At 58.7% G+C, this 24,446-nt stretch overlaps 1 protein-coding gene across 3 annotated transcripts in view; it reads left to right on the top strand.

Annotated features, from left to right (window-relative positions):
* Positions 1-12,289, top strand: part of LOC117654096 (GATA-binding factor 2) — a 61,851-nt gene extending 49,562 nt beyond the window's left edge. For all 3 annotated transcript variants that reach the window (XM_034400276.1, XM_034400275.1, XM_034400274.1), the window contains exons 5-7: positions 9,439-9,732; positions 9,801-9,953; positions 10,057-12,289. In XM_034400276.1, coding sequence (XP_034256167.1) covers positions 9,439-9,732; positions 9,801-9,953; positions 10,057-10,083 — 474 coding nt within the window. In that variant the 3' untranslated portion in view covers positions 10,084-12,289. The remainder of the gene's footprint in view (positions 1-9,438; positions 9,733-9,800; positions 9,954-10,056) is intronic.
* Positions 12,290-24,446: the final 12,157 nt, after the last annotated feature.

The raw sequence follows: 24,446 nt of genomic DNA, 5'->3' as shown, positions 1-24,446 counted from the left end.
CTGGAGCGCGGCAAAATAATAAGAGGCACTGGGAAAGCAGCTGGCGACGTGACGGATGCGCGGATGCCCACTGTATTCCCATGCCGTGCGGCCGTGCCGCCGTGCGCCACTCCGCTGCATCCCGCGAGCACGCCACCAGCACGCCACCGCGAGCGGACACGCGGACAGCGCGCACACGTGTTTTCAGCGTGGACAAGCCCGTCAAGGCCTTGCTGGCTCTGCGGTTTGCGCCCGCGTCCGGCTTGGCTTGCTCTTCCCCGGAAAGAGGCGAAAACACAGTCCGCCGATGGCTGCCTGTGGCTGCCTGTGGCTGCCGCCGAGAGCCTCGCAAGCCGTTCATCTGTGAATTTTGAGCGGCGAGTCCGCGACGCATAGCCAGCATAGCCACCCTCGGGTAGGAGCAGCGAAGGGGGCAGCCAGGGGGCTGCAGGGCTGCAGGCTGAGCTGGCTTGGCCGCGCCCGGGTTCACAGTCCGCTGAGTCGTTTTGGACCGGTTCCACGCCGTTCCACGCCGTTCCACGGTGCTTGCGAGGCGCGCGGCCCGGGGCGGCCGGGGCACACCGCGGCCCAGTGCTGGCACGGCCCCCTCTGCCGGGCCCCGCGGGCAGAGGGACGCCCCGGGGCCCCTCTGGGGGTTGGCCACGGTGAGGCTGCGCCGCGCCAGGGCCCGCTATCGCCTCATCTGTGTATGGCATGCTCTATCGCACACGCCAGATGGGCTGATACGCCCCTGCAACCCTCTGCCTCCGCGACGCCCCGCGACGCCCTGCGACGCCCCGAGCACCAAGCCGCGTGTAGAAGGTGCGCGTCGACGACGGCCGCGTCCCCGAGACGCCCAGAGTTATGGCGGTATCAAACGGACTTGTTGTATCACACAATATTGCCCCAATTAAAACAAACGAGCTGGCCGGTCCGGTGTCTCTCATTAGACGCGTGTGTGCGGGGCCGCGAAGGGGCCTCGGCGACGTGAGCATGCGTGAATGCGTGAGCTTGCGAGGGCCACGCCGGCCACGCCACAATGAGACATAATAGCGGAGCGGCAACGCACACTCGTCGGCTTGCCGGCCGGCCTCGCGCGTCCAAATACATCAAAAGGTGAAACTTAGAGGCGGCGATGCAGGCCGAGATTGCCGCGTCCGAGTCCGGCACGGAGCAGGCCAAGCCGTCGGCACGCCGTCGGCCGCGGCGAAGTTGACGGCTTTGTCGGCGCGGTGCTGCGCGGTGCGCTGCGTGTCATGTGTGCGGACAGCCAGCTCGGCCCCGACGACGTGTTCCTCCTCACATTTTGTGGGGACAGCACCACGCGCCGCCGAGTTGGTTGACGTCGTTTGCGCCACAAAGCCGGCGCTTGTAAGTCCGCCGTGATGGAAGGGTCGCGATAACGCTCCCCTTCCACCCGATTTAGCCGGCCTGCCTTTATTAGCGCCACCTTGTCCTGGACGCCGTGCTGTCTCTGTCTCTCTCGCGCTCGTGGGGCGTTGCGCAGTGGCGAGAGAGACAGAGCGATGAGTGCTGGCGGGGTGCGGCCGGCCGGGCGGCGCACGGTAGCCGGACGGGACATGCACGAGGTGGGCGACGGGACGCGCTGGACGAGGTGACGCAAGTAGTGGGGTGTCCCCCGCTGCGGGTCCGGGCCGTCCCGGCTACTGCCGAGTACGTGACACTGTAACTTCTAGTTTGAGTCGCCCCTGTTTATTTACCCCCCAGAGGAGTCCCTCTTCCGGAACGGCCGAATGCCCGCCCGCCCCGCCCTACCCCCGTCCTCCCACAACGGCCCGATTATCTCTCCGAATCTCTGGCACACTGCCGGCTAGTCCCGGCTAGAAGTCCCCAGCAAAGGCGTTAATCTGCGCCTCGGAATCTCCGTCATGTAAAACTGGGATGAGTGCATTGGAAATAGAAAAGGCGGGGTGGGGCGAGCGCGAGGGGCCTCGGCCTTCATATTCCAGGCGCGACTATTTGAAGCCCGCTGATGGGCTGGGCGGGCCGGCTGGCTGCGATGCCTGGATCGGCGTATGAATATCACATTGTGCCTAATTCATTGACCGCTTCGCCTTTCCTCCGCCACGGAATCCCCAAAGGTTTGTGTGGCGTCATGGAGGCTGAGGGCTCGGCGTCTTGCTCGGCGCGCCTGGCGCCGGACGAGGCGAACACGAGTAAAAAAGGAAGGCCCCGGGGTGATTTGCTAAAAATAACTCCCTCAGCGCCTCAATAGCTTGACAAGTCAAATTGGTGGGCGGGGTGGGGGGGACTGGGTAAACGATGACAAAAGGGTAAAAAACGGACAGGTGAGGGGCGTGGGGAGTTGTCTAACAATTAAGCAGCGGCATTGTCCGCGCGCCATTTGACGCAAGCAGGAATGCCTGGCACGCCGGCCGGTGACACAGTGCAGGCCGCGCGCAGACACGCCGGTGACGCCCCGGGTTCGACTCCCCGCCTCTTCGTTTTTTGTCCGGGGCTGGCATGCGTGCGATGCGTAGCGCGGTGGCGGCGAGAAGGCCTACCCCAATCAATGAATCCAAACACACGCGGGCCGCGGCGTGGCGTACCGCGGCGCGCGGTGGCGTGCGCGCGCGCGGACGTGACGTACAAGCAAATCCGGGCGAGGCGCGCGCGTTTTCGGCCCCCACGTGCGTGTGTGTGTGTCATAGAAGCCGTTGGGCATCGGCCAAGCGGTAATACACTGGCATTTTCAGCAGGTGATAACGTTGTTTGTACGAAGTAGATGATAAATTTAGACTTTGAAATACAATTTGACAAGAACTTTCTTTTCACACGACGGCAGTTTGCTGTATTGGACAAGGAGAGAAAATGACCGTCGGTAAGAGCGCCGCGGCGCCGCCTCCGCCTAGTCTCCGGCGTGCTCCGGCGTGCACCGGCAGGCTCCGGCGTGCTCCAGGGGCAAGAAGCGGCCGCAAGAAAGGCGGGGCGGGGCTCCGAGTGCCGCTGGCCGCAGGATGTGACTGACGTCGACGTCCCGACGGCCGCAGCGCCACCGCGCCATAGTTCACGCTTTTCTTTGGCGCCGCGCCGCGCTAAGTGACTGTTCACGTTTCAAAACGGCTGCGGCGCCCCCATTTTGAGCTTTCAGGGAGATTCCCGTCCGATTGGGAGGGAGCGTGGCAGTGCCTGGCAGTGCCCGGCAGTGCCCGCCCCGCCTTTCCCGTCGGGGTGACTGACTGACTGCCCGCGGCACGGCGGCCCCGCGCGTCACTGAGGACCGCTTTCGGAGAAAATGGAAAAAGCGCGGCCAGACTAGTTGGAGGTTCGCGACCCCTGGGCCGCACTTTTGCCACTTCCTGCGGCGTCCGCACCGAGCGTGTCAAAGTCAACAAATTGGTGGCAATGGATACGCGGAGGGGGCCCGGCTGCTTGCTGTTTGTTGTGAAAGCAGCCCTCATTGGTGCTCGGGGTGACGTGCGTGAGCTGGCCTCGGGGCCCTTTGGCGTTTGCCTTTGGCGTTGCGAGCCGCCCTGTTTGCTTAGGACGCGGCGTGACATGTGTCGCGGCACTGCAGTGCCCTAGAGTCCTCGAAGAGCGACAAAAAGAAACGAATTGATGTCATTACCCGGCGCGACTTGTTCCTGTGCGAGGACGCCGACGACGCCGCCGTCGCGACGCTCGGGGCGCGGGCGGCGCGGGCGGCGCGGGCCGTGGCGCCGAAGCAGGGTGCGCTGGTGCTGCTGCCCCGCCACGGTCAATTAAAAAGGCGGCGCTGGGTGACGCCAGACGGAGGCACTGCCGGGGCACTGCCAGGGCAATGCCGCGTTCCGGTGCGTGGAGTGTGTCCTCGACGGCGTGCTCCACGGCGCCCCGGAATGCCCTCCTTCCGGGCCCTGCTCGGCGTCTTCCTTCCGATACCGTCCGCCAGGGCTTTTTTGCCGCGTTCCGATCAGCACCCCCGCGCCCCGCGGCTCTGGCTGGGGAGCGTCCCCGCTGAAATATTGAGACGAGGCCGACGGGGTCATCGCAGGGGCTGCTGACTTGCCGTGCGGCGGCGCGGCGCCATGGGAAGCTGCACTCTGATCCAGAGAGTCGTTTTCGTCGCTGTCTGTTTCATGGGGCGTCGCGTTTAGGTGCAAATCGGTCCGCAGCTTGTAAAAATGAATGTAGGAAGGCGAAATTTAACTACGGCATGGCATTGCGGTGTGACGAGACCGTTTCTGAATGAGACACCTCTTTTTTAAGAAGGTCGTCTAGCCCGCGCCGCTGACAGCCGTGTCGAAACGATTGCCGCGCCGGCGCCAAGCAGGCCGCCCCGCCCCGCCGCCTTCCTGCTTAGCCGTTTCCCGGCGTGCTCGCCGTGCTCTCCACGCGGCAGCCGTTTTGATTTGACGCTCGACTTGGCGCGGGACTCGCTTTGTGGCCTCGCGGATTTTCAATTACGTATCCCCCTGTGGAAATATAGATTAACATGTTTCCGCGCGGACGCGCACGGCGCAGCCAGGCCGAGGTTCGATTCCCACGAGGGGGACGCGACGCGACGCAACGCAACGCGAAGCGACTTTTGGCACCCAATAAGGGGGGCGCACAATGCGCTGCGGTATCGATTAACATAGGCGTGACACTCGTTGTCTCGCGGCGCAAAATTAAATGGAAGTGGAACCATTAGCGCGTGACTTGGGTGACTCGGCAGACATTGTCAAGTGGGCGTCCGAGGCACTGCGAAGCACCCGGAGGCGTTTTGTCCATAATTCATCCAGTCAGCCAGGCCTCGCAGTGCCTCTGCCGGGTCGGGGGTCGCGCCCCGCCGCTCCACTGCGCTACCTGGAGGATGCGGTCGCCCGTTCGCCCTCGTTCGCCCAAAAGGCACACGCCACCTTTTCTTGGCACGTCATAACAGAAAATAATAATAAGAGGCCAACGGGGCTGCGCGCGGGCACGGATTACCCGCACACCTTTTCATATTGAACCGCAATCCGACCCCGGCACTGTGCAGCCGCGCCTTGCAATCCAATGCAACCCTCTGCCGCTGCCCGACGCGCGCGGAGGCACTCAGAGGGGGAGAGAGAAAGCACAACAATGAAACGCCTTTTGCGAGTGGCGCTTGCTTCACTTTGGGCGGGAAATTCCGATCATCAACACCTCGTGACGGGGCGTGACGAGGCGGAGGAGACCGTCACATTGTCGTCACGGCCGTGAAAACGGACTCACCTGCTGCTCGCCGCGAATAAACCCCAAGGCGGCACTAACAAGCCCGGCGCTTTGCATAGTCGTAAAAAGGAGCGAAAAAAGGGGAAAGTGGAGGGGGATAAAACGGCGGAAAAAAAGGCTTGCGGTCTGCGCATGCGTGGAGTACTGGCTGAGCCTATAAAGCGAACTTGATGCACACCGCTCGCTGAGATATTCAATTACCTTGGCTGCCATTTTTACGAGTGGCTCCGCGCCCCGCGCCGCCACGCGCAGCGCAGTGACGACTTGCCGATCGCCGCCTCATATTTACCGCCAGTGACAGTGGGACAGGTGTGTGAGTGTGTGTGTGTGTGTGTGTGTGTGTGTGAGCATCGCGTTAATGAGCGCGGACCGCAATATTTATTAACGAGTAGCCCGGACCCGACTCGTTTCCGAGGTGCACGCAACGCACACACACAACAGGGCTTGGAATGGTGGGGAGGTCAAGCCCGCCGTGGACATTTACTGCCACTTGGAGGCCGAAATAAAAGTAAGTCAGTCGTTAAGACGACGGGGCGCTGTACTGTCTTCATCAGAACAACGTGCTGGCGGGGTGTGGGGTGCGCCGCCTGGACTGGGGTCGCGACTAGGGTGCTCTAGGGGCGTAAGCCGCGTCGACGTCCTGGCCACCGTCCTGGCCGAGGCCGTGCTGGGCGTCGCAGAGGCTGACGCGTACCCCTAGCAGCCCGTTGACGTGGGAACTCGATAGCCCGCAGTCCTGCCCGGTCCGCCGGGGACTTTGCCGCTGGTCTGTACAGGTTTACTGCCCGGAGCGTGGAGCTGCCCGGAGCTGGCCGAGCCCGGTCGGCCAGGCTGGCTGGGCACACTTGTGCTGGTGACAAGCGCGCCGGGCAGGCAGGGCTGGCAGCAGGCAGGGCAGGCAGAGCAGGCAGGGCCCAGCGGCTGGCCGGCCACACAATAAAATATTGCATTTTATTCGAGCAAGGTGTTGCGCCTGGTAGCGGTGTGGGGCGAGCCGGGTCCAGTCGAGGTAAGGGCCTGCCTGGCCTGCCTGCCGCCTGGCTCACTACTTGTTGTCCCGCACGGCGACGACGCGAGGCTGCCGGCCGGCTTTGGGGCATCAACGTGCTGTTGGCAATGTTTTGTTTGCGGTAATATTGTGTTGTTTTATGGCAGAAAATTTTCATTTTACGTCCCTTGCCGCCGAGTCGCTGTGACTCGCTCGCCGGAATGCGGGGAATCCTCTCGCAATGGCGGGATATTTATCGAGTCGCCACCGGCCGGGAGGCTGGAGGCCCTGGTGGCGGCTGTAGGCCCTGGACGACGTCAAGGCCGTGTACGCCGTGTTTAACGCCCCGCCATAGACACCTTGTTTATTTAATTCGAGCCTCTTCGGTGCTCTTTTTGCCGTGGATGCGAATAACAGCCTGCCCTTTGGCAAAGGGGGCATGGCAGCGCCGTCATGGCCCGGCTGCGCGGCCGAATCCCGACAAAGGAATGGTTCCATATTGTCCATTGGGGGTATTAGGGGAAACGGTAACAGGAAGAGAAAGGCGCCAAGGGTGAAGGGTGGCCCCGCGGAGCCCCCGCACCCCCCGGGGCGCCCACTCGGCCGACTCGGGCCGCTAGGATTCACTCTGCTGGGTGGCAACAATGGCCTGCAGGCTGCAATGGCCCGAAGGGCATTAGTCATGCTTCATTATTGGGCCGGCCGGGCGAGGAGCCGCGGGGGGCATCGGGGCCTAACCGAGGTGAACTTCGTACTCGCCGACATGATGCTGTTTAGAAAAAACGTCATTAATTTTTTTGGAGGTGTCTTTAGTGACTAATCAAGTCCAGGGCTGGAAGTGCGGCGCTACTTGGCCAGCTGCTGATGAGTCCGAGTAGAAGGGGGCCGGGCCGGCGAGTCCGTGTGACAGTCTTGGCGATTCGGTGCAGCCAGGCCCTGAGGCCCGGAGGCAGGGGGCGCCAAGCCAGCTCGCCCACCGCCACGATCGATATCTCAAAGCGCATATCGGCGTGGCCATCGATGTATCGCTATCTCGTTTGTCCGCACGGCTTTGTCGCCTCACTGGCTCCGCGCTTCGCTGCTGGCCGCTCTGCTCCGATTGCGGCGCTGCCGACTTGACTGACGAGGCTGGTTTCGTGACTGATTCCAATGTTCGTCATAAATTCCGGCCATCGCGCGCAAAAAAAAAGCAGCGCTGCGTGTTATGACAACGCGGATTGACGGCCGGTGGCACTGTTCGCGTGGGGCGTGCGCGGCGTGGCGGACCGAACGCGCAGTAGAAGGGCAGACCACCTCACGTGTGCCGCAGTATATCTGTCGCGCGGCCCTTTGTTTTGCGCTGCGCTCCTCTTCCTTTGGCGCGATTATTTTATTTGCGGTGGTTGTCGTCGCAACGTATACGGGCTGATGAATCACGCCAATACACACTCAATGAGGGCTCGCCGTTTCGATTCGCGAGTCGGGCCGGACGGACGGGCCGCTTGTTATAAGTCATACAGGTCCTCATAACTCGGCCGGGATAGGAGGACTCTCGAGTGGCTGCCTCGCTTGTCGGCAGTTTTTCTGCCACTTTTTCCCGGCGTCTTTTTGCGCGCGGCGCTGAGCCGCCACTCCTTCCATGGCACGTGCTGCACATTTCCCGCTCACTGATGTTGGGCGACGCGCGCGGAGTCGCTGGAATGGGAGCGGCAGTTCGCGGGCGGCGGCCACCGCGCAGGCGAGGTGCAACCAATTCACTTCCCAATCAATTAAAAATCGATCATCAATTAGGTCGCGCGGCCGTGAGTGGCGCGTGGGCGCCGGACGCGTCGCGCTCCATCGGGCACCGCCGCGGCACCGCTCGTTTGTCGCGCGCTCTCTATCGCGCGCGATTCGGGGCGCGATCCATCCCGGACGGGACGCGGGCCAAACGCCTCCTGTGCCGAGACGGCGCTGTGGCGGCGCTGGCCGGCCACGCTGATTTATGTGCTGCTTTTCCGGCAGAATGCTTGTCCCCTCCCTGACGGTGGCTGCAGTGGCTGGGCGCGGATACACGTCGCCTCGCTCCGACTGACTCCGAGAGTCACTGAGACTCTGTCGCACTCATCCTCTAAGGGGTGCGAGAGAGACGCACACGACGCTCAGTCTGTCGATGGGCCGGCCGGTAGCCGCGCAGGCCATGCAGCGTGCAGCAAACGCCACTGCAACGGAGGCGAGAGGCGCTGCGGTGCAGTGACATTACGTGCACACACACACAAGCAGCGCTGCTCTCACGCACGACGCAGTCGTCAGCGAGTCCTGCAGTGGACTGCTCCCACCTCTCTCTCCGACGGCGAAAAGGAATCAGTTCACCCATGGGGTCTGCACCTCCCTCCCCTCTCCTCCGCCCCCCGCGGTCCGCGGTAAACGACTTGTAATTGGTGAGACGCTGCGCCCCCCGCGGGTGCATGGGATAGCCCCGCCAAGGCGCCCCCGCGACCCCCCGCCGGCCGGACCCCATTGGGCCCCATCGGGGGCACTAATCTGTGAACTATGTCCTGCGCATCATGCTCGCCTCATTCCCGACTGACGTGATGAGGCCGGGTTGGGCCGGGTGTGCTGCACGCTGGGCGACGCGGCGGACGCGGCGTGCGCTCCCTTATTGATTATTCCCATCACCTCTCGCTCGGGTTATTAAAAGTGTGCTCAAAAGGCGGGCTCCACCTGCCGCTGCATTGGCACCTATGACACCAGGCGCGGGGTTTGAGTTTTTCGAAAAGGGGTTTTGGCGTGTTGATCGCAGCCATTTATTTAGTAATTTCCCTCTTCAATCCCAGTTTTTGAAATTATCCTTCCCTTCCGCGCTTTAATCACCTGCACACGATGATCCTTGTCCAATTACCTCTCCCCTCCTCTCCCCGCGGCTCGGCGAGGCTCCGCGTGACGAGATCCGTGCATCGGCACCAAATCGTCCGGAACCAAACGGAACGGCCTGCTTGTATACGAGCCGAGCACGCCGGCCGGACCGAGCGCGGCCGCGCCACGTCCCGTCCGACGTGGCCGCGGGAAGGAAATTTGAGATTTCATTCGCGTGGCCGACGAAGGGTCAAAGCCTGGCCGTCCAAGCACACTCGGTGCGGGGCGTGGCGGCGAGGCCCCGGGGCTCGGCATGGACGCCGTCGACGTGGTCCTCGCACGAATATTAATGAGAGGCGGTGACGCGTGGGCCGAGCGGGTACTTCGTGCACGACGTCGGCCTGGCTTGCCGCGTCTCCATGCATTTTGGACAGGACGACCTTTGCGGACGACCCACTGACCCCGTTCTTTTTTCTTCGCAGGTGAACCGACCAATGACGATGAAGAAGGAGGGCATCCAGACGCGGAATCGCAAGCTGTCGTCCAAGTCCAAGAAGAAGAAGGGCGTCGGTGGCGGCTGCCTCAGCTTGTCGGGGGTCATGTCGGAGATGATGAAGCCGCTGGACCCGAGCGGCAAAGGCGTCGGCGGCTACCCTGGCTCCTTCAACACCAACCCCCACCACCACCTCGGCGCGGCGGCCCTCCACCCCGCGGCGCACCACGCGGCCGCGGCCATGAGCCACTGGTACCACGGCTCCAACGTGCACCATCACCAGGTAGGTACCACGAGAAGCGCCTCGCCTCCCCGTTGTCGCTGCCGTTGCTGACGGTCTTCTTGTTGCAGAGCTTCGTGGCGCCCGCACCCACACCCCACGGCGGCCTCGGAGGGGGCCACCCACACCCCGGCGCAGCCAGCATGCACCATCACCACCACATGAGTCCCCTGTCGGCGCTGGGCTCCGGGTCGTTGGGCTTGGCCGCCACCTCCAACTCGATGGTAAGCATGAGGCTAGCGCGCACATGAGCGTCAGTGTCTAAATTTTCAATCTGAAAGCATCTTTAGAGTGTATTGCTAATTGTGTTTCGTTTGTTTTCGACAGGCGAGCTGGCGGTCAGAATACACATGATGAGCCCCAACAGTCTAGCGAGGTTCAAACCAACTGCAGCATGCTCCGCTCCAGCTCCAGAAGTGCATGGCTCAGGCAGGCAACGGCAGCAGCGCCGCGACCCACCGCAGAAAACTCCTTGTTAGAATTCTAGTTAAATTATCATTTCGCTCGCACTGGATGGAAAGCGGCATCCCTATTTATTATTTCTATTATTTCTCTTCCGCTTTTTCTTGGAAAGCTGTTTTCTGTGGCCTTCTGTCTGGCAATTGGCACGCACAAGCTGCAGAGTGACAACAAAGTGATCTATGAAGACTTGTAGTGACGAGTACAAACCAATTTAATGAGAAACTAAAGACAAAATATAATTTAAATTATTATTATTTTATTTGTGAGATATGACATTATTATATTATTATTGCTATTATTATAACTGTTATTATTGCGAGGGTTGATAATTGAAGAATATCGTAACTGTCATACAGGAGCCTTGTACGAACATACTCTGCAAGTTTGTTTTATTATTTTTCTCTCTGAAAACGTTTGTTAAATGCAGTCGTTTTTTGGTCAACTTCCAAATTTCAACAGTCTTTTATTGGGTTTTGAGTGACTGCTCGTCTACTTAGTATGCACTCCTTTGATACATTCTTGACGTTACCTGTTTACATTTTTTTCATTGCAATGGAGTTTTAAAAACAAGATAGGAAGTCAGTATGAAAGAGCCTTGAGTGAGTGTGAATGTGTGTTTGTGTGTGTGTACGTGCGCGATAGCACGGAGATAGCGCGTGCATTGTTCAGCTCGACACAGGGATTGTGATTGTTCAAAATTAGTATTTAAAAAAATAATTCTGTACTAAATCTGTAATTTGTTTGTAATTTGTTTTTATAGATTAATATGAACCTTCAAAGTTACCATTGTTTTGTACGATTTGGATAAGAGGCTTTATGCTGTCAGTTTTAAGTTGCTCCACTGCTTAGCTCTGTATTCTAGTTCCGTATTCTTCTATAATTTGTGCTGATGCAAATTAAATAGAGACCTTTAGTTCAAACAAGTTGTTGTACCGCGCGGATACATGTAAACACAATATATGTGGATGCCGGCAGCGGAGACGCGCAAGGCGCTGTTAATATGACAAGAGAGCTAATTTTATCGTGTGATTCCTTGTGATCGGTCTCACCCAATCCTATCTGTGATTTTGAAATCACAATCCGCGTTGTCTCACCTGATGTGAAGTGTGATATCCTGTGCAGCTCCAGAGGCGGTGGGCTCCGTACGGCGGAGGGCGGGTGGCGGGGCGTCTGTGGTCCCCGGCCAGGTCACCATAGGTGTCTCGCTGCCCCCGAAGCTCCCCGACGGCTGCCGAGCCTCAGATCTCTTGATTGTAAACTATTTTGCATGTTCGTCACGTTACGACGGTCGAGCAGCGCGTGAGCGAGATGCTGGCTGCGTCCGTCGCCAACTCAACAAGCAAAAAATTTAAAAATTCTTATTGTTTTCAATTTTGACTCCAGCCCCGCTGTCTCCACCTCTCCACCACCTTTTCGTGTTGCACTTGTTGAAAAGGGGTGGCCAGAGCGTTGAGACAGGTTGGACTTGGCGACGAGCAGCGGCCAGCGTCGAACGGCCCTCGAGGCCCTCGACGGCCACCCCGCGCAAAACTAAGCATACCAAAGTTTGTATTTATTTAAGCGGCGGCTCAGCTCAGCCGGGCTGCCGGTCACAGAGTTATATTATAGCGTTCCCTCGCCTCGGGGGAACACCACAGATACTATTGTGATGTGTGAAATAATGTATTTTTAAAATGGGGCAAAACAAAAATTTTACTAGTGATAAAGATTATTAAACGATTGTATGAAATGTAATATACTAGAGTTAAGGGACGAATGTGCTTAAGTTGTACGAAATGTGTTATTGTGTTATGTCGACAAATACTCAGTTTTCACAAATTTGGGGAACATAAATATGTACATATGTTATGTATATTTTCCTTGTTTTAAGTCACAAATGCAAAGACATTAATGTTATACAAAAACAGAGAATTTATTGGGAGAGATTTCAGTGTAAGCTACTTTTCTCAATGTTTTCAAAACCTGTAATAATTCCAACATGCAAAAAGTCCAACGCCCTCTTGTCAACCGTATCATGTTTTTGTTAAATAAGGACGCTGTCATGTAACATTGTGTAGAATAATGTGTGTGTAAAGTTGCATAAATCAATGACAAACGACCAGGTCTTTCCTTTCCAACAAACCCATCCTTCCTCATGAAAACAAAGAAAGTTAGTAAAAGAAGCCTCAAAGTAGAGACACTGCGAAGTTAAAAATAAACGACTCGGCGGCGAGGCCAGCAGGGGGCTCAGAGCATCCTGGCCTGGCAGAGCTGGGGCGTGGGGTCACTGGGGGTTGCCTGCCCCTCACGCCTCAAGGAGCGCCGCCCGCTAAGCCTGTTCAATATAATAGACAACTTTGGATACAGATTGACCGTCAGTGACGGGTACTTTTCTTGACATGTCATGGCGACCAGATTGTACACTGAGAACATCTTTTAAGGTGCACAGGTTGCTGGAGAGATTTTCCAAAAGTATCAAAATACGAGTCGAGAGCGCTCCGCGCGCGCGGTCAGTCAGACGAAAAGCGACGTGGCCCCCGAAAGCCACGCAATAGAAAAGGCTTAGGATGAGCCTCGAGCCGAACGCCAAATAGGTGGAGGGACAAAGTGGGCTGGGCAGCGCGAGGCAGCCGAGGCGCGGCCAAGGCGAGGGTCCGCGTTCACGTTCCGCTCCGCTGGCCGCGCTGGTCCAACAGGATCGGATGATCCCATATCGGCGACTGCTTCCGATGTCGCTTCTTCCGTTGAATCAATCGCCGCCCCAACCCGGCCGCCTCCCCCCAGCCAGCCTCAGCGCAGCAGCCGCCCGACCTGTGCGACAAGGAAGTCGCCCCGCTTTGTCAATAATTAAACCGTGCTTCAGAGCAGACTAAGCACAGCAGCTCAGATGGCGTTTTCGCCAATTCGCCTGCTTCGCCACCTGGCACACTTTTAATTCGAGGCATATACGACAGAGCGTCTTGACTTCACTGCATGAAGAAAGTTTTTCATTCGAATGCTGTGTTACTTTTGAACAGACATTTGGTCTGGTCTAAACTGTACGCAACCACAAGTCTATCATTCAATAATTTCTCTTCAAACGCGCATGGTTAATGGGGTTTCAGCAGGCATTTAAGAACAGTATGTTCCCAGTCAGAGGCCAGCTTCGCGGACTTCGGTTCGAGCGTCGCGTCGCCTGGGCGCTGGCCCGAATAAGAGAGGCAGTCCAGTCGGCCCCGAGCAGCACACTCATTTCGCACAGCGTTCTGTCTCTCAGTCTCTCTCGCACCAACACGGCACGCCCCATGAGGGCGAGAGAGACCGAGGACTATGCTCGGAATCGCTCTGCAGGCGCGGCCATTGCCTGGCTTGGCGGTGCCAGCAAGTGGCGCGGAAAATGGAATTTCCAGACGACAGCACGACGACACAGCGGCCAGGGTGGACGGCACGGCGACGCGGCCTGGACCGGGCGGTGCAGCGAGGGAAGTCCACGAGGATCCAGGGTTTTTGTAAGGAGGAGTAAAGTATTGCCCTTTGCCAGCGTTCGTTTACAGGACACACACAGCTCTAAAGCAAAGATTTTAAACAAATTATGTTGATGATTTCTGAAGTATGGCAGCGCGGAACTTGCAGTTAAGTATTTAAAGTCAGCAAAAAGTAACACGAAATCATCGCCACCAAATGGACAATACTCGGCGTGCCATAACAGTTCCCCGTGGCATCGGGAGCACCTGTTTTTATTCCGGGGAAAACAAGTCCGCGGCAGACGGTGCTTCAGATTCCTCTAAAATAAATCCAGCCGGCGCGCTGGCGCTGCGTGACCCTCGCCGTCACGCCTTTCGTGCCGCCAAAACGGAATCGATGAAAGCATCTCGTCACGGCGACGGCCGGGCGACGGCCTCCGCCAAGGCGCGCCAAGTGGCTCGGCGTTTCCGCGACGAGGCGCTGCCAGGCGCCGCAGAAACAAGAAACAGAATCAATGAGGCCGTGCTCTGGAGTCATTCCCCGGATTCCTCCGCATCACCGCCCCGCCGGTCTGTCTCCGCCGGGCCGCGGTCATACATTTATAAGGCCGACTGATTAATCGAGAGGGAGTGACTCTGCGCCGCTCTGCCGCTCCACGCGAGAGGTGAGCCAAAGGCGAAGCCAAGCCCTGGCCGGCGGTGCGACCAGCGCCATCTTGCGGCCGCGCCGCGCAACGCCGTGACAACGCTAGAACAAAGTGTCCCGGAGTTTCTGGGCGGACGGACGGACCGCCCGTGTGACCTTTGGTTTGACCCCCTCTTCCCCGTCACCCCACTCCGCCTCGCCGGCCCTCGTGATGCACAGCGGGGAACATCGCGAGGGCAGAGCCGCTTTCGCATTAGGACTGGAGAAAAAATGACTGGCGCTCTACTTGAGTCCAACTGGGTGGTATGAAACCTGCGCTTGGCGGCAGGGTGATTCCGAACTCGTTGCTCTCTATCGCACTCGTCCGGGGCCATCCCTTGGGTGCGAGAGAGACAGAGCGGCGAAAGCACTGTCGGCCTGGATGGCAGCGCCCTGGGCGTGGTCGCCGTTCCAGCGTCCTCGCCGTGCCCGGCGGTGCCCGGGCCCGAGGCCGGCCGAGGCCCTCGCCAGCGGTCCGGCTCCAAAATGTTTTGATAAATGTTCGACTGTATGGAAATGAGCTCGGCAGCATTGTGTGCGGTGACGCTCCTTAAGGTAGCGCGGTGGCTGGGTTCAGTCACGATGAGAAGCCAATAGTAATTGTAACAACAACAACAACAACAACAACTGTTTGTTAGGTTGTCCGGCTGGGCAGCGATTCACCGATTTAGTGGACTCTATAAACGAAACTTTCTCTGAATATTGTTGTTACACGATCGCCAACGCGACTTTCGCAGTTATTTTACTCCTTTTGAATTACGAACAGAATTTGTAATTTACAAGACTCACTTGTCCACAGACAGACAACTCAAAAGAGAAGATTCATTTTTCCATAAATTTCCGACAGAATATGGCTGTCTGATGTGGGCACATACTCCGCAGGAAATCCGTTGCATAAAAACAAAAAGGTAAACCTCAAATTAGCATATTTTTGGCAGTGGCGCCCTGATTGCCTCCAAATTAATCGTCCGGTGCGAATGGTCGGCACGCCGGCCGCGGGACGCGACGCCCAGCGACGCCCGGCGACGCCGGAGTGACGTTAATCGATTGCGCTGAAAGTGACGCGCCGGCCGCAAAAAGACCGTGGGAACGAAATGGCGGCCTCCGCGACACGGCCGGCCAATGAACAACAACATTCTCATCGCCGCGCACCTGGAGCTCTCCTTAGGGGTCGGAGAAAGGGGGAAGGGGATCTAAGACGCAGCGACGCAGCGCGGCCAGTGCGGCGTGTAGAGGAGGCGTGTCGGGGGCGTGGCCAGACCGAATTTAAAGATGTGACTCTCATTCCGTATTGACACTTGGCCGCGCTCGCTCCAGCCCCACGGCCGGCCGCCTGGGCAATAACACTGTAATGGCACATTGTAATTATATTGCCCGAGTGCGAATAACGCTCTGCCGCTTTATTTGCGGCCTTTACTGACACGCCCCACCGCGGAGCGAGCGCCGAGCGAACACCGAGTGAACGCCGAGCGAGCGCCGAGCGAAATGTGTTTTATCCTGTGTGACCAGCCGAGCGGCCGCCACGGTTATGCAGAAGACGTTTCATCAAGTGGCGGGGGGCTTAGAGAGTTTAAAGTTCTCGGAGGATTCACCGACTCCACCACCTGCAGTGGCGACAGGCTTTCTGTGCCAGTAATACGCTGTCCAGAAGAGAAGGCGTGGGACTGGTGAGCGCCTGTCAGGGTAGGCCACCCGCTCCGGGCGCGCGCTCGGCGGGCCGGCCTGGGCGGCAAGGCGCTCGGCGGGCTGGCCTACGCCGCAGGCGGCGAGACGCTCTTGAACTTGGGCAGGCGTGCGTTTGGGGCGTGAGTCACACGCGGCTCTCCCACGCCCGAACCCGTTCGGGGCTCCTAGCAAACGAACCCAGAAAGAGGCGTGGCAGGCGGGGCGGCGGCGGCGCAGAGACATCGAGGATGACCGCTGTTTATTTTATTTTTATTAAACTCGGTCTGCTCTGCGGCTTCTGCTGCTCCGCCGCATGTCGCTCCGAGAAACAATATACACTTTATTTGAAATATTGGTTGGTAAATATAGAGCGGGCCGTTGACCTGGGGCTGCCTGGGCCCACGGCGGCGGCCTTCCCGGCCTCGGCCCGGCCACGGCGCGGGGCCCTGGGGGGAGGTCCGGCTGGAGGCGAGAGAAGGGGCCGGCCAGACCGCCTGACGCCGCCGCGCGCCGCCACGACGTGCAGCCTGGACGGCCCGGACACCAGAGAAACGTGAAAACATTTATTGAGAAGGAATGAGCAACAGTTAAGATAAAAAGAGTTACGTTGTGACATCCAGCTCAGTTCAGACAACCATTGGCGACAAACGCAAGGAGTAAGCAAAGCCTTCGAGTGCGATGGTTGAAAACACATTACTTTGTTGAATTTTTGGTGTCGGGAGCAGCGTGGAACAGACCAGACAATGAGGCACCCAGTCTCGGGGCGAGGCACGTGGGGTCCCCGGCACAGGCACAGGGCTGGGAGCCCCGCGGGACATCCCACATCATTAATTGTCAGATTTTAAATGGCATGTACGCTGTGACAGTAAACAGGTGCACCACACCGACTTCTCACTACTAGGGCAGGGCGCATAGTGTTTTTTTCGCAGCGGTCTGGTACCCACGCGGCTGTGTGTGTGTGTGTGTGTGTGTGTGCGGCCCCTCCCCTGGCCGCAGGGCGCCAGGCCAGGCCGGGCCCCACGACGTAAGGTGCTCCGCTGGGCCCCAAGGCGAGGCCCCCAGAGCACAGCGCCCCAGACGAACGGAGATGAATGGCCGAAAACACGCCCCGTTCAAGGAAAGGCCTGAAAAAGATGCACCTCACCTGTGGCTGACTCACTCGACGCCCTGGCAGTGCCGGACGTGCTGAGACGCACTGTGCAGTACGCGACGTGCGGGTGGCAGCCTTCGCGGCGCCGCGGTGCAATCGGGGCGCGGGCGGGGCGGCAGTCGGTCTCACACGTCACATTTCACAGGTAGTTTCGATATCACCGCCTTATCCGCATTCCCCATCGCGTGCACCGCCTATTAACAGCGATGCGGGCCTCGATACGCGGCAAGGCGCGGCGGGGCGGGGCGGTACCGGCCGCTTCACGCCGATCGGAGATGCAGCGCGGGAAAGCGCGCCAACGAGTGCGTCTCGCTCGAGCCTCGGCGTGCCGCAGCGAGGAGGTGGACCTGCAGGGGACTGCAGCGTATTGGCGGGGTCTTTGGTTGGATCTCCCTCTGGCTTGCCATTCCTAGACTGCGTTAACCTGGTTTCCATTATTTTCCACGACACGTGGCAACCCTTCAAGTGTTCCAGACCGACTTCAGTCCCAGAGAAAATACGGAAAGCAGCGCGGGGAGTTGAACCCGGGATCACCAGTCTTAGGGCCGGCTCCTCTTCTGCCACGGCCACGCCGAGCGGCACGCCCACCCGTCACCACCTGCCGCGCGTTCCTCGCATGGGAATGGAGCCGCGGCGCGTCTTCGCCCAGAATAAATCCGGCACGGGGCGTGGGGGTGGATGGGGCGAAATCACGGACCGGCACGGGGCCGCTCGCCCCGCCTCTCCATCGCACGGAGTGGCGAGCCGGCCAGAGGGGCCAGAGCCCCTCGCGGGGCGCGGGAGTGCTGAAGGGGGTGGGGCGGGGGACGGGGTAATAAATTAGTGAGCGTAACAACGGACCCGCCCCCATCGCGCCGCGGCCCAAGTTAGAGGGCGTCGGGACTGACTTACACGGACACTCAGTGAACCGAACGGAGCGACTCCGACATACCGTTTATCTCAGAGGCCCCCCCCTCCCCCGAATTAATAATTGTTTTGTAGTTATGATTCGCACGGAAGACGCGACCCGTGCAATCGCCTCACGTACGCTTCGCACGCTTCGAACCTTGCGAAGTATTTTGAGCAAATGTAAGGTACAAACTGCTTAGTTCGTTGTGAGAAACATTAGTTTGTTCATAACGAATTACTCTCTTTGTAAGCTTATGTATGCCCACTGGACAAAGTGGCAATAGTATCCACTCTCTGGCGATGTGGCGGTGACGGCTCGGATATCTGGTTCGTTTCCAGGCGGGCTGCAGGCGACAAAAGCGAGTTCGGCCTTTCATGCACGCCACGCGGCCCGCACCGTGTGAACCGACAACACCCTGATAGGGACGTTGCCACCACGTCCGTGGCTCGAAAGACCTTTTCATATTCACCTATCAACCCCACCGAAAAAAAGAAGAGACTTGCTTTAAAAACCGCGCGCACAGAGATTCAATTATCGAAAAAGAAAAAGTTAGACCAGTAAAAAAAATATCCGAGGCACACTGATCTTGAAAATGAAATAATGAAAAAAGAGCCGCGGCAAAACAAAAGGGCGCTGGATGCACAACCGAGCCACCGCTTATCTGAATGGCAGATAAACTTGAGTTATTTTGCCACATTTTTGCCGTCCACAGCAGAAAAAGTCACAATACACCACACCCTCTCCCCCGCACTGATTCTATCGTATCCTACAGGGGAACTTTTTACTCCGCCTCGAAAAAGAGGAGAGGGCACAGTGAAACAACGATATATAGGCGCTGCTGCGTCAGGCCCCTTCCAAAACACAGCGGGGACAAATAAACGGGCGACAAACTCGCGTTCGACTCCTGCCGTTCGAATCCATCACTCCCACCGGATTGGCCAATTCCCCCGGAAGAGATCCATCTCCATCGCAGATTCGCCCGCCGGGACACGGCTGTGGGAGGGGCGGATCCAGACGCAGGTTCAAGGGGCCACAAAAGCTGCCTACTAACGGGGGCAAAGTGTGACTTTTTAACTAGATTCCGTCTCCCCCCCTTTCCCCTGGATCCGCCCCCGGCGTGTGGCAATCCACGGACTTGTAGCGTGCGAGCGGCGGTGCATCAAGTGCCAACAAAGACATGATTGGTGGGAAACGTTTCGTACCGGCCAATGTGGGAAACAGAATCACGCTGCAAATAGCGAGAGCACGCCTTGTTGGCAGTCAGTCTTTTTTGCTGCTGCAGGTAATGAATGAAGAATAGTGCCAATGAATGAAGTACGAATCCTCGGGCAATTCCTTTTCCGCCCACCTTTTTGCTGTGGCCGAGGCGGGCGCCCCGCGGAGGAACGTCGTGAGTGCCCGGTGCAAACCCTTACACGCACAGCCAGGCGCCCGCCCCGCTCCGCCCCGCCCTGACCCGAGGCGGGAGGCGCCAGGCCCGCAGCTTTATTCACAGTCTCTGGCTCAGCCCGGCCCACAGGGCGCAGGGCTCGGCGCAGGGCCCACGGCCGGGTGTACGCCGGACAGCGGCCAGGGTTATGGCCAGCATAAACGTCCGCCACACGTCAACAGAAATGACGGCTCAATTTATGACGAACAAATGTTGCGACGTTAACGGCTGAGCCTCGTCTGCTTAGGCCTCATCGCACTGCGTGCCGTACGTGCAGGCCTTTGTCATCCTCGTAAATAATTGAGTTGGCGCGATTGACTCGCAACACGACGCGCCGTGTTGTCCATTCATTCCGATGGCACTCCGAAATGCCACGACTTACATACCGCGGTCCGAGCAATGCCGAGCATGACCGGGCATGGCAGGGTTTACGGCGCCAGAGCGACGGGCCCATCACACGGCAAATCCTTGGCTTTGTTCCGCATTACAAATAACAGACTTAATTCAAAGAAAGTCCCAATACAAACTGGTCATCAGGATTCGCGCTCACCATTTTAGAAACACGAAGACAAAACAGCCTTAGGGGATTCACTGATCAGAAGGTAACTTTGAACTGATGGGTCCACCAAAGTCATTTTGTAATTTCTTGGCCGATCCCCAGACGGCTTTTGAAAGGTCCGCCCTGGCGCGCTGGCGCCCCGCCCCCTCGGTTTCCCATATTAGAGCCGTTTACCAGGCTAGCCAACCGGTTCCCGACGGCCCCACGCAAGTTTGTTTAGACTTTTGGTAACGTTTCGCGCTTGGCGCACTGTAGGCGTGGCCTGCTTTTGATCTATGGGCGTCGCCATGCGTGGCGCGGTCCGCGCGCCGGCCCATGGGAAACGGCCTAAGCGTTTTATAGCTGGTCATTTTCTTCGGAGATGGCGTTTGGGAACGCGTTTACGGGTCCGAGCGGTGCTACCGGCCCGCGCGGCCGCGGCATGGCAGCCTGACCGGCCGCGTCGCATGTGTGCATTCCTAGGCCGTGTTCCAGCGATGACCTCCAGGAGTTGGTCTGACAGCGAGGCAGTAACGACCGGCGCCAGCGCCCCGCCACGCCCCGCCGCGCCCGGAGCGCGCTATACAGCTTCATTTCATGTTCCATGCCACTGAAATGAGGCAGAGCTCGCTGCGAAAGCCCATACCTCATTACCCGTAGAGCGGGGCATGGCAGCGGGCGGGCAGCACCCATACATCACGGCCCTGCGTATTTTGCAACTCCATAGCACACGGGACTTTTAGAGCTTGCTCTCGACACCCGGCACCACCGTCAGAAAAGGATGTAAATAAATGTACAGCAAAAATAATGGATGCAGGAGAAACAGCGCGTTGTGCTTGCAGCCCTTTCGTTTGGGGAAAACGGAGGACAGCGTCTGCGAGTCCCCGCCGCGTTCTTTCACTTATCAACGAGATTATTGCGCTCCTTTTGCACGCTTTTCGCGGTTCATTTACATCTGGCCAGCCGGCACACACCGTGATTTGTGGCGTGTTTTGTCCGTGCCCTGTGTTATCGGATCCCCTTAATTAACACGTGTCGGCCTGCCTGCCCGCCGACCCGCAGTTGACTGTGTGGAATCTGTGGACCGGGTCGCGGCCCGAGAGCCGAGAGAGCTCTCTGCGGCCCTACCGGAGTCTGCTGGGCAAGTCATGGTCGTCCTTACAGAGGGTTTTAGGTCCATGTTCACCCCAAAAAGCCTTTTCATGAACCAAGAAACTTAACACAAGTGAACTCGTCATCCAGCATGTAAACACTTCGGTGGCGAAAACGCGCGAAGCATGACGGGAAGTGAAACGAGACACACGGGCAGCAAGACGGACGGAGGTGGGGAGTCAGAAGACGGTCCCATAATTACAGGGGGCGTAAGCCTGTAAGGCTCCGTACGTGGTTTGACGTTGTTCGATAATCAGACCCACGCCTCCAATCGGGTCTGCCAGCAGCCTGACCATGGGCCTGACCAGCCGGCAGGTCGGTGATGGGATTTTCGTGGCGACCCACTGCACTTCGGGCGGGAAAAGTGAGTACTTCGACGCAAAATCGGCAAACCGGCAGTCCGTGGCCGCGAGGGCAGTTTCCATATTCACCACACGTGTCGGATAAGGGGGCCTCGCAAGACGCCGCCGGCCAAATTTCTCATCCTGAGGCGCATTCGGCACGACGTGGCACGGCGTGGCACGTTCCCATCGAAACACGGCCACGCTCCATTGCACGCGCGTCAGTAATGACCCGCGCTAAAAAGGTGGAAATAATGGGCCAACGCCTAGCAGCAGGCTGACTCCGAGACTCGGCCTCGACGCGCTGCCTCCCTCGCACTCGTGGGGCGTCCCGTACAGGTGCAAGGGAGACAGAGCGACGAAAACGACAGTCGGGATCAGTCTGCAGGTTCGAGGCGTGGCGAGCGGGCCCGGCCCAAGCAGGCCCCCGCGGCAGACCAAGCGGCTCCTGCTGCCTGCAGGCCGACCGGGCCGGCCAGCCCGGCCAGGCCGCTCGGGGTGACGATCAGAGATACTACAGGTGCTCCGGGGGCTCGGCGGGGCCGTGTACGGACAGCAGTTACGCGAGTGTTGCCGGCCCGATGTAGTTGGACGTAGTGCTGCGGGGAACGCGTGAGTCACCAGGCACGGCCTAGTGTAATATACTCCAGCATACTGTAATCTGGAGCATACACTGTCAGAACGGCCACATAGTGATTCACCGGCCGGCGTGTGTACTGACTGCCGTAGGAAAGTCAGGGGGAACGAGGTTATGATTCTCGTAGTGCAAATCCATCGACTGCCCCGTCCGAGTCTGCACGATTGCACACTCAGCAACGAGAGGTCGGACGCGCAGTGCAAAAGCCTTTCTCTGCGCGGTCGGTCCGGCCGTTCCAGAATTATTGTTTCCCTTGTAACACGGGTCAGCCCTACTTCGCCTGCATTCCAGCATCTGGCTCGGCCGTCCCGGGCCGTCCGGGGACCCATGGGAGGGGCGTCGCTCGTAGACAGTGCAACCGTCTAATTAGCATGTTCCGTGAATCGGCCGAAGGGCCCCCGCAGCCCCCAGAGTACGAGCCGAGCGGGTACCGATGCAGTGCGGCCGGGCCGTGGATAAGGTCCTTGAGCCGAGCCGGTCCCGCCTCGGCCGGCTTGGCCGCCGCAGCAGACGGCACGGAGCCGGGTCGCGGACGATGCCCGCAGAGGAGAGGGGGGCTGTGTCGTGTCGCCGTGTTTCGTGGCCGCTCATGTTGTTTCGAGTATTGTTTGCACACCTTCGTTCGCACGGAGCCCGACGGAAAAGGACCAGTTGCTTGGAGTTCTAATCCGCTCAACAGGCCAGCGGTGAAATCAGTTTGGCTACTTGGGCCTTCCCTCAGGCCGGCTCTAGATCCGCCACTGTGTGATCATTCGTTCAAGGGTACGGGTCATGTCACTTTGGTAGAACCAGTGGACTTCATTTTGGCACGAGACGACATCGCAAAGAGTTAGTTTCTGGACTCGAGCCGTCACCTCTGACGCCGGGCCACCCAGCAGTTCGCCGCGGTCGTGGCTGTTAAGTGACTCACCTCAGCCGCCAACCGCCTCCTGCTGCCTCCCCGCGAGGAATACCCAATCGCAGGAGCACGAGTCGAGAATGCCCACAAAGTTAAATAAAATGGTCACGCACGGCGAGGCAACGAGGAAAAATGTGAGCGGGCCCTAACTACTTACATAAACGGTGGACGCATCCTCGGCACCCCGACGGGCCCGGACGGCACACCGCTGACAGGACACCCACACTGCGCCACTGAACACCTTGCCACTGCTGCTCCTCCACACCTTTAATAAATTTAAAAAAAAACTGTGAATGTGTTTGATTTGTCTTGTGCCGCCATATTTCGGGACATAATCTGTCCATCTAATTTTCTCTTCTTTTGCAAAATTCTATGCCGTAGTAGTTGCCCAATGCATGAGAAACACGAGAAGCTTGGAACCCAGGACTCCAGGACTGGAACACGGCTTTGTACGACTGTCCACCCTCGTATGTGGGACGCCGAGCCGCCAATCTAGCCTCCACAAATTGGAGCGTTGAACCATTAAAATGCACTTGCCGCCTATCCACCACCCATCTCTACTCGGCGTGCACGTCCTCGCCGGCAGCAAGTGGCGCGCCGTAATGGGAGATGTGACCGCGACGGGCCGGCCGCGTGGATCATCCCGCATAGCTACCGGCGGTGGCCTGCACGGCCAGCACGGCGACCCCCCGAGGAGGCGGTGCAGGCCCCTAGGTACTACAGCAGTACGCGGCCAGAAGCACTCCCAATTAGAAGCCACAGATTTCTCTGTAACAGGATAGCGGCGTGGCAGCTACCGCCGGGACGCTTAGCGGAGACGTGGAGGAAGCGACGTGCACTTGTCGCTCGGTAGCAACGCGGCGACCACCTCCCCGTCGACGTCCGTCCACCCTGAACCGGGGGCCGCGGGGGGAGTGGCGGGCTGTGGGATGCAGCAGCCAGTTTACCAGGAAGTTGGTTCGAGTCCCTGCCGTTCGGGCTGCACACTGACTCCGGGACTCCTCTTCGTCGATCTGCCTCTCTTGAACCTATACAGTACGCCCCCTGAGTGCGAGAGAGACCATCAGAATCGGCGTGGTGGCCGTGCTGTGTCGTGCTGCCTGCCCCACCCGGCCCTCGCTCGCTCTTTCCGCTCCGCCAATTAGCAGGCGACAAACGTCCTGGACTTGGTCCTGGACTTGGTCCTCAAAGCGGTGCACACTGTTAGAAGGGTGTTCGATTTTCGAACCGTGGAATGGCGGTCCCAATTCTCGCCCGGCTCGATAATCGGGCTTAAGTAGAATCGAACCCACGGGGGTTCAATTTTCGGAAGTGGGGTTCAATTTTCGGAAGTGGGGTTCGATTTCCGACCGCTTCGCCGGCTTTCGGCTCTCTCTTCGCAGGGCAGCGCCTGGAGTCAACTTGCAAACTTGACCGAACACACATCACCCTTACAGATTTAGATTCGTA

Source organism: Thrips palmi, unplaced genomic scaffold, assembly GCF_012932325.1.
Source record: "Thrips palmi isolate BJ-2018 unplaced genomic scaffold, TpBJ-2018v1 HiC_scaffold_10, whole genome shotgun sequence".
NCBI lineage: Eukaryota > Metazoa > Arthropoda > Insecta > Thysanoptera > Thripidae > Thrips > Thrips palmi.
The sequence above is the reverse complement of the archived record's forward strand: the minus strand, read 5'-3'. Positions and strand labels throughout refer to the sequence as shown.